Below are 19383 nucleotides of genomic sequence, written 5' to 3'. Positions count from 1 at the left end.
CTCACAGGGTGAATAATACTCAGAAGCCTTCTCCCATTCCACCAACTCTGTCTTGGGAATAACGTCATTCTAGCTTCAGCATAATAAAACAAGAAACTGTATGGTTTTTCTCCTTCTCTAAGTTTTTATAAAATCATGTATGCAGCAAGATGGAAGCCCAGAGATTATACAGTGCAATTTAAGCCATTTGTTTATTTAGTTGATAGAGTGATTGGTTTGGGTTTTGAAACCTAGAGACCAAATAAATGGAAAAGCAAGGACAGTGTTTTGGCTTCTTTAGCGATGACCATGATTTTCTGATGTTAAAAGACAGAAAGACAGAGGCAATGTAAAGACAGAGATGAAGACAAGCACATAAAACAAGAGTAGAGATAAAGAAGCTAGAGGGTGGACCAGGGGGTTTCTCCTCCTTGGATCACATCTGCTGGCAATTGAGAGAGGAATTAAAATTACCAAAAGGAATAACAGTCCTCCTTCTTTTCAACCTCAGCAAACACAATTCTAACCTGTTTCTGTGCAAACACAGCTGTAGTTTGGAGGTTAGTAATCACTAAGTTTACATTTTAGAGATTTTCTCTGCTCAAACTTGATTTCCTAGTTCCATGCATTTCAGAGAATGATGGTGAATGAATTGCCAAAACAGCAAGGGAGAAATATTAACACAAAGATACAATTAAAGTAGATAGAATCAAAACATATCCCAGACAATAAAATCACATTTAGATTAGCTTGATGGTAATTTTAAAGCATCATAGAGTTGCCTAAAAAGACAGTATTAGCATTTGCCTTGTACTTTTTAAAAATTTCTTTATTTTCTTTATCAGTGGGAAAAGATAGGGAGTAAGCAGTATCAGGGAGAGGAAAATAAGTGAACAAAATTGCAATGATAATTAAAGTAATTAAAAGAAACTACAAAAACAATATTTTAATCCATTTATCCTGATTTTTAATAGTTAGGCTGATATTTGTCTTCCTATAACCATGATTTTTTTTTAACTTAGTGAAAAGAACGAAGAACTGAAATGATTTACTTGTAAAACTTGCCCGTTTGGTAGGAAGCGATAGAACACAGGGTTGCCCAGATGTTAAAAGTCATTCAAACAAAACTCCATAAGAATCAAATTAAGAGGACTGAGAGAGGTGAAAAAAACTGCAAAATAGAAAGGTCTCTGTGCTCAGCAGTCTCTCACGCTCTCTAGCTCACGAGGGAACAGTAAAGGCACTCCTTAAAGAGGGTCTATGTTCCCAGATGTTGAAGCTGGATTAATTGTGAACATTCACTCCTCATCCCTTCTCCATTTTGGGTCACTCTTTCCTGGCCCCTCATAACACTCTTTCAATGTGATTTTTGTTAGACAAATGGTCTCATGTTTCTGGAAATGGGAAATGGATAACGTGAACACACAGTCCTGTCCCTCTAGACCTGGGCTGATTTATGCTCAGATCCTCATGCTGGAAGGCAAGGTAGCCTGTTGGCACCGCCAGCTCTGCAGCAGTGGCTCTCGACTGTCTGACTATCCGCATTCCCACCATAAACTTTTGTTTGTAGGAGTTTATGACTTGGCTATAAAACGCTGCCTGCAGCGGGGTGGATCTTACAAAATTGTTTTATGTTACAAGAATGGAAAAACAAAATAATAAAATAAAATAAAAGGTCTGTAATTTCAGACACTATCTAGTGCTTCTGGAACTTTAAAAAGCCTGTAATTGTGCTGTCTCTGCACCCTGCTGGTGTTCAAATCAGTGCTTTGAAGTCCAGTGGTTTAAATATAAAACGAAGATACCACCTTTACTTTGAAGAAGTGATTTTCAAAGAAGATGAATGTATAGCTTGCAAGTAAAATAATAATGAGGGGTTTTCTTTCGAGTCGAAGGAATTTCAGGACCTCAAGAACTTCTGGAGAAAGGTGCATGGAAACATATACACTACCATATGTAAAGTAGACAGCCAGTGGGAATTTGTTGACTGACTCAGGGAACTCGGACTGAGGCTCTGCGACAACCTAAAGAGGTGGGAAAGGGTGGGAGGGAGTTTCAAAACGGAGGGCACATATGTTTACCTATGGCTGATTCACGTTGCCATATAGCAGAACCAACACAATATTGTAAAGCAATTATCCTTCAATTAAAAATAAATAAATTAAGAAAAAAAGAACCACATCTGGAATTTTGTCCCAAGATAGAAGTGTAAAAAAAAATCCCTGAGCTCACTTCCTCCTAGACGCACACCAAAATAACTATAAGCCCTGTGATTTTGAGAACATGGGCTTTTGTTCATTTGTACCTGAACCTATAGGTAGGTTCTCCCGTCTATCTTCTGTAAGATTTTATATAGGATTTTAACTTCTCTTGCCCTCATTTTTTCTATAATCATAAAATGTGAATAATAATAATAAACCAATAATTAACTCAAAAAACCAAACCAAAAAAACAGAAGGAACCAGAAGGAAACAGGAGGGACAAGAGTTGTGGCATAGTCCAGAACCGTGCCCATCTGTGGGCATGGATAACCGTAAATAAGACGGCAATTACAACTGCAGAAGTTCTTCCCAAGGAGCAAGCAGTCCGAAGCCCAGATTAGACTCCCCAAGCTGGAGCTCACAGAACATCTGGGTTTGAAGGCCAGTGGGGCTTGCTTTTAGAACATACAGAGGGCTGCAGGAAATAGAGACTCCACTCTTAAAGGGAGCACACACAATTTCACACACACCAGGAACCAGGGCTGAAGCAGTCATTTGAAAGGAGCCTCAGTCAGACCCAACCCCTGATCTTGGAGCATCCCCTGGAGAGACAGGAGGCAACTGCGCCGCCCCCTGTGGATACAGAAGCCGGGAGCTCTTTGTGCCTTAGTAACACTGGTGCTGGAATGTGCCGTAGTGGAAGCCTCCCTCTAGTATATTAGCCTCGGGACTCAGCTCTCTCCCAACTCACCAGCCTGTTGGCAGCAGTACTGGGAGCCCGACTAACTGGGATGGGACACAGCCCCATCCACCAGCAAACAGGCGCTGCAAGAACCTCTGAGCCCACAGCCACACCTGGACATATCCCCGTCTAAATGAGATCCTGGGGCCCAGTGCTTCACACTAACACACAGGGACTAGATCTGGAATCCCTAAGAACCAGCAGCCAGGGACTCTGCTATCCAGCCTGGCATATCAGAGGGCAGGCATCAGTCCCAGGACAACCGACAAAGCCCTGCCGCCTGCTATGGCAGGACTCACCCACCCATTAGCAGGTCAGCGCCAGTCCAGGCCCACAGACCAGCAGGCCAACACAGGCTTCAGGACCCTCCACACCCCACAGCAAGCTCTCTCAGAAACCACACCTGGGCCCTACGGCCAGACCCCAGGACACGGCTCTGCCCACCGGTGAGATGGCATGGCCATCGGACCTGGCTTCACTTGCTGCTTCCCGGGTGGTGAGAGTGGTAAAGAACTTGGCTGCCAATGTAGAAGACATACAAGACAGATGTGGGTTCAATCCCTGGATCAGGAAGTTCCCCTGGAAGAGGAAATGGCAACCCACTCCAGTATTCTTGCCTGGAGAATCCCATGGACAGAGGAGGCTGGTGGGCTACAGTCCATGGGATCACAAAAAGTCAGACGCACTGAATGACTAACACTTTAACTTTCTTTCACTCACTGGTAGGCAGGCACCAGTCTGGGATCCCTGGACCCTGCCTTCACCCATCAGGGAGCCAGCGCTAGCCCCAGGGCCCCATTGGGTTCTGCCACTGGCCACCTCATGACCCATCCCTGCCATCCAGCAGCCTCTCTAAAGAGCAGGGCCTGACGATCACCTGGACTGGGTCCAGCCGTGACTACCAGACCACCCACAGGATGTCTCCTGCAAGGCTGGGAAACACAACCAACCCACCAGATACACAGAATTAAAATAGCAGTTTAAGAAAAATCAGGCAACAGAGGAACATATTCCAACTGAAGGAACAAGATGAAACCCAGAAGAAAAATTAAGTGGATATCTACCTGAGAAACAGTTCAAGGTAATGTTTGCAAAGATTATCAAAGAGCTTGGGAGATAATTAATACTGTTAAAATCACTCTGCATCCTAAGGCAATCTACAGATTCAATGCAATCCCTATCAAAATATCAATAACAATTTTCACAGAAATAGGACAGATAATTTTAAATTTTTTATGGATGCATAAAAGACCCCAAATAGCCAAAACAATCTTGAGAATGAAGAATAGATCTGGAAGGTATCATGTTCCCTGACTTCAGGCTATAGTACAAAACTACAGAAATCAAAACAGTGAGGTACTGGCATAAAAACAGATACATAGATCAGTGGGGCAGAATAGAGCCCAGAGGTAAATTCACACACTAATGGTCAGTTCACCTACAGTTGTGCTGGGAAACCCGAACAGCTGCATGTAAGAAAAAATGAAATTAGAAAATTTTCTCACACCATATACAAAATGTATTAGAGCCCTAAATGTAAGGCCAGAAACCATGAAAAGTCCTAGAAGAAAACACAGAATACTCTTTGATGTAAATCACAGCATTTTTTTTTTTTTTTTTGGATAATTCTAAGACAAAGGAAATAATAGCAAAATAAAAAAATGGGGCCAAATTAAACTTAAAAGATTTACACAGGAAAGGAAACCATTGACAAAAAGACAACCTTCTGTATGGAAGAAAATATTTGCAACTGATATGGCTGATAAGAGCTTAATATCCAAAACATACAAATTCAATATTAAAAAAAAAACCTCAATATCTAAAAGCTGAACTACTAGATTTTAAAATGGACACAAGTCCTGGATAGACATTTTTCACAAAAAGATGTAGAGATGGGCAATAAACAAATGAAAAGATGCTCCATACCAGAAATCAGCAGAGAATTGGAAATCAAAACCGCAATGTGACATTACCTCACATCTGTGAGGATGGCTATCATCAAAGGACACAAATGGCAAATGTTGGCAAGATGTGGAGCAAAGGGAACTCTGTGCACTACTGTGGGCGTGTCAGTTGGTACACACACGGAAAAACAGAATGAAAATTCCTCAAAACCTACAAACAGAAATACCATGTGATCCAGCAATCCCATTCATATATATACATCAGAAGAAAGCAAAAACATTATTTCAAAAAGATACATGCGCCCACATGTTCATAGTAGTGTTTTTATGATGACCAAGGCATATAAAGGACTATGTGTCCATCAACAATAGATGAATAAAGATGTGCGTGTGTATATATAGATAAACGTTTTTGTATTAAGTTCATTTATTTTTTACTTGTAGTTGGCTTACATTGTTATATTAATCTCTGCTACACAGCAAAGTGACTCAGTTTTACACATATATACATTCTTTTTTAAATGTTCTTTTCCATTATGGTTTATTCCAGGAGACTGGATTATGAATTGTGTGTATATAATGGGTGGATCCTAGTTCAATCTGACTGATGGGAAGACACTAAGAAGAGACTAAGAACACACACAAAGGGCAGATTATGTGAAGATACAGGAAAAGAAGACCATCTATTAATACAAAACGCAGAGAGGAAACCAACCCCTACTGCCACCTTGATCTTGAACTTCTAGCCTCTAGAATTGAGAGAAAATATGTGTCTGTTGTTTAAAGCCACCTAGTCTGTTGAATTCTGCTATGACTGTCTGAACAAACTAATATATTCATGCTGCTGCTGCTAAGTCGCTTCAGTCATGTCCGACTCTGTGTGACCCCAGAGACGGCAGCCCACCAGGCTCCCCCGTCCCTGGGATTCTCCAGGCAAGAACACTGGAGTAGGTTGCCATTTCCTTCTCCAATGCATGAGAGTGAAAAGTGAAAGCGAAGTCGCTCAGCCGTGACCGACTCTTTGCGACCCCATGGACTGTAGCCCACCAGGCTCCTCCATCCATGGGATTTTCTAGGCAAGAGTGCTGGAGTGGGGTGTCATTGCCTTCTCCAAATATATATTCATACTTTGTACCAAAAATCTTTTGCTTAAAAAAATTTTAAAAAGACATAGATCTTCTTGGAAAAGGTGTTCACTTGTTGAATTTGAAACGTTTCTTTCTCAGCAGGAGCACACACTGATTTGTTAGAGAGAGGTTTGGAGGGGACAGGGATACACTGTGTGAAGTGGAGCATAGCAGGCGTTCAGTGAATCCTGCAATGCCAGGCCTCCAAGAGCAGCTGGTACCGTCTCCAAGAATGATTACATTGGCAAATTTCAGAGACCCAGGCGGTCCGATTAGCTCTGCCTTGACCATTAAAATCAACAGTTAATAATGTTCTGAAAACTTGAAAGCCTCATGAATATATTCAAGTCTGGGAGATGTTCTTCATTCTGCTGACTTCTCTTCAAATCATAAGACATGCATCCGGTAGAGGTCTCCCAGGCTAGTATGTGTAGAACAGTGTGTAGACATTAAGACTTGGTCCATGACCTCCAGGAAGTCAAGGTAGAGATTAGTTAACAATTGTGTTTTCTTATCTTTCCAAGTGTGTTCACAGAACTTGGTTTGGGATGATTTTTCCAAGAGATGCCAGGGTTCCCCACAGGCAGACGTGCCTGTCTGTAAGGGGCTGGCTTCCAGATGGTATCTAACATCCATCCATTCATTCACGTTGAGTCCGCTGAAGACACATAAACACACCCAGCTGTGGAGACACAGCTTTTCCTTTCCTTCTGTGCCATTGAGCAGTTTCTTTTTCTCTGCAGTTTCCTTAACTTTGTTTTTTCATGAAAGCACAGCAGGTACAACCATTTTAACTCCATTTCTGGCTGAGATCCCCTTTGGTAAACATTCCCTTAAAAGTTAAAAAGAAAACTACTCGTCTTTTTCCAACAATGAGAAAAGTGCAATTTGTTCTTTTTTGTTTTGATTAAAACATCAAAAGCTCGCGGCAAGGGCCTCTTAAATGCAAATGCCCTCTTCACCTCCTCTTAGATTTCTGAGTTCCTTGGGACTTCCCAACAATTCCTGTTTCTCTGAATCTTCTCTCTTCCCCTGGCTGAGAAATTCTACCGTCTAGCTCTTTGGAAATCAATGCTAAATCATGTGGATGCTTTGTTCAGCCCATGGGGTCTTTGACTTTGGGGTTCTGAGCATTTATGACCCTTAGTGAGATTGACAGCATCTGGTTTTGTTGATCTATAAGCATAGAGAGGACTGGGAAAGTGTCAGGCATTTCATTATGACATGTGACAGATAGAAACATTCTGTGTACATATTTTAGCAAGAACAACATATTTACAGTTATACTGGAATTATCTAACTCAAAGCAAAGATACAGAGTAGTTTGATAATCTGCTTTTCTTTGAATATTCTACATTCCAGCACTATTCTAATGCTAGAAAGGGATGGAATTAAAAGTGAATACTCAGGAAAGAGCAGGAGTTTTACCTGGCAAAGCCAACGCCTCTGCTGACTCCATTAGCATCTCTTAGTATCCTTGTGGAAATGACATGTCCAAAGGGTTTCAGCATATTCTCAAGTTCCTGCTCGTCCATAGAAATGGGGAGATTTGAGATGTAAAGGTTTGTTGGGTCTTGCTCTTGTTGCTAAGGGAAAAAAGAAACACACACGGTAAGTTCTGAATATTGAGAAACACTGTGGATACATTTCCCTTACATTGCCATCTAGAGTCCAGTCTCCAACATTCTGCTCAAGTTCTTTCAGTGAGGGCAGTGTTTCTTTTCACTGAATTCCTATGGGCTGGAACGCTTCTCATAGAAACAATGTCATCTGTGGCAACCATGCTTTCTGTCCAGCCTTCCTTAGAAAAGACTAATGAACTTTTATTGTGGTTGGACAAAAGTAAACACGGATGTTCTATGACCATTAGCTGGTGGTTCTATAACCACTCTAATTGCCTTCACCACTAGTTACAAATGTTGCATTTAGAGAGTGTTCATAGTCATGTGTGCATGCGCGTGCTAAGTAACCTCAGTCATGTCCAACTCTTTGCAACACTATTGACTATAGCCTGCCAAGCTCCTCTGTGGGATTCTCCAGGCAAGAATACTGGAGTGGGTTGCCATGCCCTCCTCCAGGGGATCTTCCCGACCCAGGGATCCAGCCCACGTCTCTTACATCTCCTTCATTGGCAGGTGGGTTCTTTACCTCTACTGCTCCCGGGAAGCCCTTCACCACACACTAGGCATTGTTTTAAACCCTGATATAGACTATTTCATTCAATATTCCCAGTATATATAATCGTTACTATTTTAAAGAGGACAAAATTGAGCCATGGCTTGTCTAAGTTACATAGCTCGTAAACGTCAAAGCCAGGGCTGAAACCTGGGAGATATCCCCCAAGTTCGCAGGTTTTCCTGTCTTACTATATTGCTTTCCACTGAATCAATGGGGGGAAAAGTAGTATGGTCCTAGAACATCATTTATCATCAGCCTCAGCATCAGTTGGGAACTTGCCAGTAATGTAAATTCCCAGGACCCACCCCCGGATCAGACACTTGAGGGTGGGCCATATGACCTGTGTTTTGACAAGCCCTTCAGGTGATTTCTGATGATTGCTCACTGCCACAGAACACAACTAAATATTTACACGTGAATGAGACTATGATGCAGTACTAGTGCTTAAATAAGCTTTTTTAATAGGATGGGAAATCCAACAACCTGCCAGCATTATTTCCAAGTACACGAACATTTGCTATTTCACAGACTGAATTTATATGTTAGAACTTAGTTATATGTCTCAAAATAATGCACACCCAAAAACCTGATGTGATTAAGTGTTAGTTGCTCAGTCGTACTCGACTTTTTGTGACCCCATGGGCTGCAGCCCACCAGGCTCCTGTGTCCATGAGATTTTCCAGGCAAGGATACTGGAGTGGGTTGCCATTTCCTTCTCCAGGGGATCTTCCCAACCCAGGGATCGAACCCAGGTCTCCTGCACTGCAGGCAGATTCTTTACTGACTGAGCTACAAGGGAATGCACAGCCAAAAACCTGATGTGATTAGTTAATATCAAAACAGCTCAGATACTTAAATGAACTATTATATTTTAACTAAAACAACAAGAAACACAATCACATTGGGAAAAGCAGTTCTGAAGTCTGTAGCAAATGAGATGATATAACAGTAAAAATATCTTTTGTGAAGAGATGATATCTTCTGTAGATATTTGAGGTTTTAAGCACAATGAACAAGATTCCAATTACTATTACAGGTCAAGAAACAATTTCGGCATGAAACTAAACTCCATTATATTTAGCAGTTCTAAATATTCATGGAGGTCATAATATTTGTATTAGGCTTTGAGATGAATAAGATCTATTATTAGGTTCTTTTTGAAACACAGTTTAGTTTTCAAGCTTTTTGATCACCAGGGAAATCTCTGCAAATAAATATGCAATCAATCAAAAAATACAACACAACTTTAGCATTTGGGAATATAGTTTAAATGGAGAAACTATATAACTGTGGTCAGTTTCTCTCACTCTCTCACACACACATCACTAATTAATGGTATGATCCTAGAGAGAAAGCAGAGATATTATTTTTTCTTAAGTGACATGATCCTCACCCCTTAATGGGGGTGATTAAAAAAAAAGTCGTATTTCAGATACATAATAACAAGCCTATTTACATACAACTTCCATCTTTATATTATTATACTGCCCATCCTTTGATTTTAATCTTCATATCATCTTTCCAAAGGCAGGTAAGCAAATAACATCATAGTTACTGGATAATGAGGAAATGGAGGCACGAACTTTTCATCGTCTTACTTGAAGACAATTTGATAATTAGCGACAGGGTTCAAAGTAAATTTAGTCAGGTTTTCTATCTTCCATCTCAGTGCCTTTTCCACTAGTCCAGTCCAGTGTTATCCACGCTGTAATCATTTGCATAAAATCTTAGAAAATGTGCCAGCCATGTACTGATTTTATTTTCTTAAAACTTTTCTTTACATCAGAATACCTTTGGGCTTAAGTAAACCCATTTAAAAAGACAACATTATGTTGCTTGCGTAGCTAAAAGGCCAGGATCACTTCGCATAAGTAGGTTACTATCAAAACTGATAACAAATTAATGTTATTAAATTATATTAGATATTGCTTCTTCGCAGAAGATTTTGACCTTCGTGGCTGATTCTCTCTTAGTTACAAAAGAAATTTGTAATTAAGAGAGGTATTGACCACACTAGGATCAGACAGTCTTTTTCCTGGGAAGAATCAGAGTTGAGAAAAGAATAACTTTCTTATAGTATGATTTTTGGATCTTACACTTCCAGGTCAACTCACGTCCCAGTGGGAGTTCCTGCTTAAGCCCAGAGAGTAGACTGCAACATACGGCAGTCCCAGGAACGGGTGGGAATTTGCCCAGTGTTCTGCACCCCTTTGTCCTAAATGAGGATAAATCACCATAAGCAAACAATCCCCCTATGCCAGCATTCTGTACAATCTTTTCATTTTCCAAGGAGCATTAGACCAGTGTATCCTGATTTATTTACTTGCACCTTCTCAAAACGGAGTGCAATAAACAGACAGAGCTTATACACGAGAGACTGCCCAGGAAGCTACTTTCTGAATCCAAATTCAAAGAGCAAGGCCAACTCCTAATCTGTATTCACAGAGACAAAACAGAATTGGAGAGTGTCACTCCTTGATTTGTGTTCACAGAAAGACTATAGTGTTGGGCAGTGTTATTCATTAACTCATTCTCTCCTTTGAAATACAAGTCTTCAACATATTTGTTGACTTGACAAGAGAAATTAATTTCTGTATAGAATGAACTTTAAAATAATATATACATCTATATCTTTAATTTTTATTTATGTATCAGATTTATGTAAACAGACTGTTTCTTTTGAAAGGCTCTTTGTCACTGTGAACCTGAAGGAATATGCCTTTTAAATTTGCAAAAAACAATAACTCATATGATACCTACACTCTAGAATCTTTTACCAATCTGTTTTTAACTTTTCATGATCATTTAGCTCCAGAATGGAGCTGAAGTGGCACCTCATCCGGTCGGATCATTTAACAGATGGGGGAAAGATAGAGACTGGAGTAGTGCTTATGATTTATTTGAGGCCACCCAGCTAATTAGTAACAGGCTGGAAATAGAACCCATGTCCCTTCATGCCTGGTCTAATGTTCTTCCCAACGCTTCATACTGCCTTTCATCGTAAACTCCAGAGAATAGTACACAGAAGTGTGTAGTTCAAAGAAATATTAGTACAGAAAAGAATATCTCTGCATATCTTATTTTATTCACTGCTGCTTATTCATTACTTAGCTTAGACACAAAGTTAAGCCAAGAAAAGGGGGTTCCTGGCCTTATTTGGCATCTCACATACCGTCACTGAATGACCCCTCTGCAGCATTTAATCTGAAAAAGTACATGACGATAATTCACACATCTATTACATGTAATTGACTGTGTCAGCATATAACTCCTCCATTGGGTCCGTCTGTATCTTTTCATTGGTATAGGGACTTCTTGATTTATTATTTAGCTTTGTCAAAAGATGGTGAAAAAGTTAGAACTCCCATTGTTAATGGGAGCAGAGACCTTGCCATTTTATGTAAGGATATGTAAATATTCATTTCATGACTTCACTCTCCATGGATTTCTGGTGTTAGATTTATTGGTGTTCATTCACTTTTTTAATGTAGTTAGGAACAACTTCAGAACATTTTGAGGAAGCTTAGCAAATGAAGACAAATAGAGGACAACATTATTGCTCATATCAGGATCAAATATCACGTCTGGGTCTGTGTTTGCTGGATGCGTAACACAGCTATTATATATACATGATTCTAGAAAAGGTAGCAACTTTTGAACAAGATTTCAACACTCAATCTGATAACATTGATGCTTGTTGAAATTATATTTAAATATTCAGGAAGTAGTTATTGGCATCAGAGATTTTAGAGCAAAGTTTCTCAAGCCACCTGTGGTGGGAACCGTTTTAATTTCCAATCTGTCACAAACTGATATTTGTAAAATATTTATATTTGCCAAAGCTAATAGAACAAAATTAAAAGACACAAAATGCAAGTTGCAATTTTTATTGCCATGTTCAACAGATCAAAATTACATTTGGATTAAATGTCATGCTAATGTGAAATTGTTATAAAAAGTTTTAAATGCTTACTCTCTATTTCTGTATGTATTTCATTTTGAACAAGTACTATTTGGTAGATCAAATTATAATACTGATTTAGGGGACTATGTTTCTATTTTTTCCACGATAATATTTTACACTAAGTTACCAGTCTTTGCCTACTTTATATACTATCAAACTTTTTTTTTTTTTTTAAGCATGACATTATGTGCAATCAATTAATAGTCACTTTTAACTGTTAAGTGGACAAAGTTGTCTCAGGATGAATTGTCCTGAGCAGCGGTGACAAAATATCATGAAATATCCTGAAGATGTTTGAAACAACTCTAAAGCAAACATATGATTTTAAATATTTTTAAAACACATCGAAGGGGATGTCCATATAGAGTACAGATAATAATATTATTCCTTAACAGAGCAGAGTTTTACAGTATTTAAGGTGTTTGGGGGCATTTATTTTATTTTACATGGCCCTTTCTAACACTCCTAGGCAGTAGATTGGCAAGAGTTACCATCATCACTCTGCAAATGAGAAAATCGATTCTGATATTTTAAGAAGGGTACCAAACACACATGGCGAGTAAGTGAATAAATGACATCATAAGTGATATTTTTGATGTTGATCAAGATCAAGATAGTACCCTTTGTTCTACAGTACGCCAATTCTCTGGATTGCCAATAAATATTGCTATTCAATGGATCTCACTAGTAGAATGAAAAGTCAATGTGGAAACAAAGGTGCAATTGCTTTTCTTTAAAATTTATTTATTTTAATTGGAGGATAATTAAAATATTGTGATGGTATTACTTTTTAATGGACGAACTTATTTTAAATGCTACAGCAATTTAAAAATTAATAATAATAAAAACAAAGTGTTTTCCCTTTCCCCAAAAACAAAAACATGGAGTCAGAGCCTCTTGAATTAACACGCTGCCCTTAAAGGTATCAGAGGTTTTAGAATTAGTTTAACACTAACTTTGCACACAAATGTTCTTACCCTTCTAGTAACGTCATCAGCCTGTTTGATGCATGGTCTAGGAGTTCCAGCTCCTCTCGGCAAGATCTGGAGGAAACCAGCCATTCTGGACATACTTCTCTGATGATTCATTTCATCTGCTACCTGGACTGAGCCACAGGATGCTCAGAGAATTGGTCAGGCATTGTTCTAATCTAGCTGTGAGAGTGCTTCCTGAATGACGTTAACATTTAAACTAATTTGTTTACTGAATAAAACACATAACCCCCTCTAATGTGAGTGGGCCTCCTCCAATCGCTGAAGATCTGAAAAAGGCTGATCCTCCCTCAGGTTTAGTTCAACCACCTTCAAGCTGGGACCCTATTTCTTTCCTGCTTCTGAACTCAAAACTGAAACACTGGCTATTACTGTGTCTCCAGCACAGCTTGCTGACCTCAGATCTTGAGACTCGTCAGCCTCCATAATCAGGCAGATTTCATGAAATAGAACTCTTCTCACACACACATACACAGACACACACATACCTTACTGGCTATTTCTCTAAAGAATCTTAACTAATACAAAGTGTTAATTTTGTCAAATCTGTTTTGTCATAAAAATATGAGAGCAGTCTTAGCTCTGACTTTCACATAGGACCTTCTTGTTCCCTAGCCACAAAAACATGGTCTTGGACCAGGTATAAAGAGAGCCAGAGTCTTCCTCTTTCTCTAGAAGCATCTAATGCACTAGAGACCATTAAAGGGAAAGTAAAGAAAGACTACTAAGAAGTAGGCTTTCACCCCTAAATAGTGCCCAGTAAAGATATCCACTGTCTTATCTTAACCAATGAAGGCGGCTGCCCTCTATTTTCAATTGTCTTCTCCCTCTGCTAAGAGTGAGAAGGTGATTTCTCTTCCCCTGCTCTTACATACTGATGGAGTCAGAGCAGAGCATCCAGCAGTTTTTCCCCCTGAGGCACCAATAAGAACAATTTCCATAAAATAAGAATCAATAAGAACAATTTCCCTAAGGAGCACATGTTGCAAAGAAGGATTTCATTATTTCAGATTTCATGTAAGCACAGCATTGGCAATTGGAGTTCTTATCCCCAAGTTCAACTGGGGACACAGGTTAGTTCTGGACAACACACTTAGCAGAGAATGGAAAATCGTGTCCAAGGCTCAGGACAACCTGAACACTGGGTCACGTGTTGCTCTTTAAGGCAGGGGTGAGGTGAGCTCTGAAGGGCTAAGTGAGCGCCCTGAGTCTCAGTGACTGAGTCGGAGTTACCTGTGTGTAGTCCTGGGCCAGGCGGGGTCCTGGCTCTGCTTGACTTCTCCCTTCACAGGACCTCCTGAACTCAGCCCAGTATCACCTGATGGGATGGTTTCTCCTGTGAGAAAACGCTATATTAACATTTTACAATATTGAGCTCTCTCTATAGTTTTATTGTAATGTACTGTTATATCACAAATACGTATGGTTTTGTACTCAGAGTCCTGACGGTCAAGAATGAGAACAGGAAACAAAACTATAGAGAAACAGACTCAATATTGCAAACAAAGTACACCCCTTTTCCTCAGTCTCATTCACCTCTCCGATGGGGCTTTCGATGCCATGGGTTTTAGAACAGAATGTCATCACTTGATTTGTGGACAATGACAATGGTTCTTCTTCAAACGACTGAAATTCTGAACGGGCATGAATATGGCCATACATTTGCTACAGCACCCTATTCATTTCTTCTGGAATGATCATTACAACACACACACATACAGAATACACGCAAACCATCTCTGTGTCTTCTGCCCAGAACAGCTGAGCCTTGCTGAGGCTCACAGGCATGTTGGGGGCACACACAAATGTGTCGTCGAATGAGGCATAAAGGCGTTAAGGATAAAGGATTCCACTCAAGGGCAACCATTCCCACTGGGCTCAGTGTCAGTGACACCTCAGCGCCTACCACACATGGTGACTACTGCAATTGTGCGACAGGACTCAGGTGGTAATCACTGTGTCCCTTGAGAGTAGTGCATCCTGAAAAAAATATAGGGTGCTCTGCTAAATCTGAATTTCTGTGTGAAACAACACAAAAGTTTTTAATGTAAGTATAACAGCAAAGGTCAAATCTGATGCAATGTTGGGTCCATTTCTTTTTACTTTAACTTTTTTATTCTATTGTTTTTGCTGCAAGTTAGGGATATTGCCAATAGCCTGAAATATATAGGATTGCCCATTTTCTGACCCTTAAGGGTATAATACTTTTTCATTTGCATAAAGATAAAAAAAATCACAGAACAATGAATAACATTTGTTTGTTGGAGGTTTACAAGAACCTCATGACCAGATTTACCAGAACAGCTGCAAGAGCAAAGGATTCTGGCACCAAGAAGTTTGCAACAACCAATCACCCCCCCTCCCCTCTTAATATAAAACAAGCCCGAGTTCTAACTTGGGTAAGATGGTTCTTTGGGACCCAAGTCCACCATCTTCGCAGTCTGCTAGCTTTCCAATAAAGTCATGATTCCTTGCCCCCACCAACTCATCTCTTGATTTATTGGCTTGTCATACAGCAAGCAGTATGGGCTTAGACTTGGTAACGTAAGTCTGTCCCAAATATTGCACAGGACACAGTCATACTAAGATAATAATTGCTACAAAGGATTAATATTATTATCAAGTCATATAAATTATTTGTTGTTATATATATAGGACTCATTTTGGGTTTCCCACGTGGCTTAATGGTAAAGAATCCACCCGCCAATGCAGGAGACTCAGGAGATGTGAGTTTGATCCGTGGGTCAGGAAGATCCCATGGAAGAGGAGATGGCACCCCACTCCAGTGTTCTTGCCTGGGAAACCCCATGGACAGAGGAGCCTGGTGGGCTACTGTCCAGGGGGGTCACAAAGAGTCGGACACAACTGAGCACAGCACACACACGGGATTCATATTATTTTTAAGCTTACTTTGTGCCATACACTAGGCTTTAAAGTTATTTAAATTCATTATGGTTCTCTTCCTTAAAACAGCCCCTGTCTGTCTGTCTGGTTAATGTCCTTATTTTACATGACAGAGCTGAGGTTAAAAGAAGATATTCAATTGTTTAAGGTCACACAGCTGTTAAATCCAGTGATAATTCAAATCCCAATCTATCTGGCTCAGAGACCTGAGATTCCAACAAAAAGCAATGTGTTTAAAGGCTGGTTCATACCTTCTAAGAGATCAAGGTGAAGGAGCCAGCACTGGGTAGATTCCTACAGGCATTCAGTGGAAGCACAATTTACCTTTCTATGAATGGAAATCCTTTCATCCTACTGAGTTTGAGAAAGACCCAAAGGTCAGTTCTGTTTTCAAGGCTGGCATAACAAAAATTTCTCATGTTCCTAAGAAAAACACACCTGACTAGTTTTCTTCTAACCTCTATTACATGAGGATACATCTTGAAACTATATGCTTTACATAGAGGGAGTGAAAAAATGACAGCTTGATATGTGAAATGTTGCTGTTACATAGCTGTTTTGCTCGAATCTACTTGTATTCCAAAATTGTCCGATGTCAATTTCACAGGAAACTGGTTTTGTAAAGCCATGCACATGTCACATGGAACAGAGAAAGAGGATGCTTTCAGTTCTACACCAGTACCTTCTTTAAGAAAACAAACTCAGCTGTACATGTAAATCCTGTCAGTCTAAGTGAAGGATGGCATATCCCAGGTTTATTTAGTCCGTCTTTCTGAAGACAGCCTGAGAAGACTGCAGAACTTCTGGTGGCCTGAGACCCTTAAGAATACCGTGGAGAAAGTCTGTGCGTGTGTGTGACCATGACAACTGATGTATCACTATTTGCAGGGAGAAGGAAGTCACCTGGATGCTACCAGCTTGTTTCATTTTGTGTATTTCTGGTATTAAAATCATGAGCTTGGTAGAAAAACAGCAAGCAAGATGTACACAGAGGGTTGTAGGTGTTCAAAGGAGATAAACCATTTTACTTTTGAAACCTATTAACTTCCATCACCAATGCCAGCTTTTTTTGGCACATAAATTAATTGTAATTTTCTTGAAATATATCACTGGGAAAGTGATCAGTCTTATTCTTACTGTGACTCAACACTGAGTTAAAAGGATGCCACCAAGCCTTCCTGGAAGATGGACAAAAAAGGCACACATAAATCTGTTTCTCCCCAGTTCTACGGAATCCTGGGCTCCGGGCCAGCACACCTGAAGAACTGGGGGCTCTCAGGGACACAGTACAGATGCCAGCCAAAGCCACTTGTGGACTTACATATCTTGACTCAAGGCACTTTACTAAACAGACCATCCTCTTATATTTTATACCATTCCTATCGACTGTTCGGCTTCCGAGGTGGCTCAGTGGTAAAGAGCCCACCTGCCAATGTGGGAGATATAAGAGGCTTGGGTTTAATCCCTGGATCAGGAAGATCCCCTGGAGAAGGAAATAGCAACCCATTCCAGTATTCTGAAGTCCCACAGACAGAGGAGCCTGGTGGGCTACAGTCCTTGGGGTCACAAAGAGTTGGACAGGACTGAGCATGCATGTGCACACACGCGCGCGCGTACACACACACACACACACACACACTGACTGCTCATTCACTCACTCATCAAACATTTGTCTAGTCTGTATCAGTCACTGAGCTAAATCCTGACAACAGAGACATGATGGCCATGTTTCTTGCCTGCCATAGAGAGCTCAGACTTACGGACAGTGTACAACTAAGTCTCAATAAGAAAAGCTATTTCCCATTAGTGGACACATGAGTGCAACCAAGGAGGGAGACATCTGCCTCCTATACTCTTACTCTCCATAACATGAAATTCTGTTTTCCTCAATATGGTGATCAGACAGTCTAAATTACTTCTAAATGGTGTTTCAGCTACATTATGAACATAAAATTAATTCCTGAAATATATAACCCCCTAGGAGATACTAACCACTAAGACAACCAAAATTTTCAACGTGGGTGTAATATTTATATATTTCAATTTTAACAAAAAAATTTACGTATAAACCTTTAGAAAACGTTAAATAGGAATAACCTATAAACAGACAGGGACACAGTGATTCTGGCATTAATGAGTTTTATGACAGTAACTAGTTATCATTTCTCAGCAAATTTCCTGAACTGTAAAATAGAAATAATAACTAATAACTTCAGAGAGTTATCATGAGAATTCAATGACACAATATACTAAAAATTTAGGGGAGTTCCAGACACATAGTAGAAACTCTGTAACTCATTATTCTCTCTATAATTATGAGTAATTATAGAAATAAAGGCATTTAGGACATTGTAGAAGGAGAGTTACGAACTAAATGTAAGTCATGTTCATAAAACAGCAATTATTGCTATTTAGAATCTGTCCCATTGCATTTCTCATAGGTGCAAATTTACCAGACCTTATATTAAATTACATAGAGGTGGACATATTAAACTGATGATGAGATTCTTAAAATGTGGCCACTGGATCAGCAGGAGAATCTAGAAATGCATCGCAGGGGGAAACAACACTGTACTTATCATTTATGAGCTAAAAAGATTAATGATTTATTACTAGGCTCATTAATCAAAACTGTGTGGCTTTTTTTTTAAGGAGCAATTCCGCTGTTCAAGTCAATTAGCCCACCAAAGCTATTACACCAAAGAAGCTGCAATGCTATTCAGACTTCCCCAGGAGTATTTGGAGTATAAAATAAATGCTATTATTCAGAAGATACCGAATTGCTAAGCTTCTTAAATTCATACAATTGGGAACCTGCAGTACATTAACATGCTGAAACTCATTAAGAGTCTTTTTTCTCCCCAGCTTTAGAGTCATTGGCATTCTCAGCACAGTAAGAACAATAGCAGCTCCAGGCCTCCAAGGAGAGAATGCCTTGTGCTCCTCCAGCTCCACTTCAGGGCATCACTGGGGCAGCAGGGGTGCCCGTCCTTTGAGAGGGTGGCAGCTTCTGCTGGATGACCCTAACTCCTAGACAGGACTGCAGGGCTGGATCACACTGTGTGTGGAAGAGGAGAGGAAAAGGAGTAGCAGGTTTATAGCATCATTTATCTTGCCCTTGTTCAAGCTCTATTTAAAACATTCCAGAATAAATATGCAAAATGTGAGTAAGGATTTAACCCATCAGTTAGAATCTATGAGGCTCTTCTTTTATTCTTTTAATTGAAGTATAGTTGATTTACAATGTTGTGTTTGAGGTGTAGAGCAAAGTGATTCAGATATGTATAACAAATATATATGTGGTATACATATGTGTGTGTGCATGTATAAAACCTATACAGTGGACTTCCCTGATACCTGAGCTGATAAAGAATCCACCTGCAATGCAGGAG

The 19383-nt window shown here is 39.9% G+C and overlaps 1 protein-coding gene across 9 annotated transcripts in view; it reads right to left on the bottom strand.

Moving 5' to 3' along the window:
- RBMS3 (RNA binding motif single stranded interacting protein 3) overlaps positions 1 to 19383 on the bottom strand; it is an 803408-nt gene that overhangs the window by 293094 nt on the left and 490931 nt on the right. For all 9 annotated transcript variants that reach the window (XM_019984813.2, XM_019984808.2, XM_019984812.2 and 6 more), the window contains exon 5: positions 7382 to 7539. In XM_019984813.2, the coding sequence (XP_019840372.2) occupies positions 7382 to 7539 (158 nt within the window). The remainder of the gene's footprint in view (positions 1 to 7381; positions 7540 to 19383) is intronic.

Source organism: Bos indicus, chromosome 22, assembly GCF_029378745.1.
Source record: "Bos indicus isolate NIAB-ARS_2022 breed Sahiwal x Tharparkar chromosome 22, NIAB-ARS_B.indTharparkar_mat_pri_1.0, whole genome shotgun sequence".
Classification (NCBI taxonomy): Eukaryota; Metazoa; Chordata; class Mammalia; order Artiodactyla; family Bovidae; genus Bos; species Bos indicus.
This window is presented reverse-complemented; position numbering and strand designations above follow the sequence as displayed.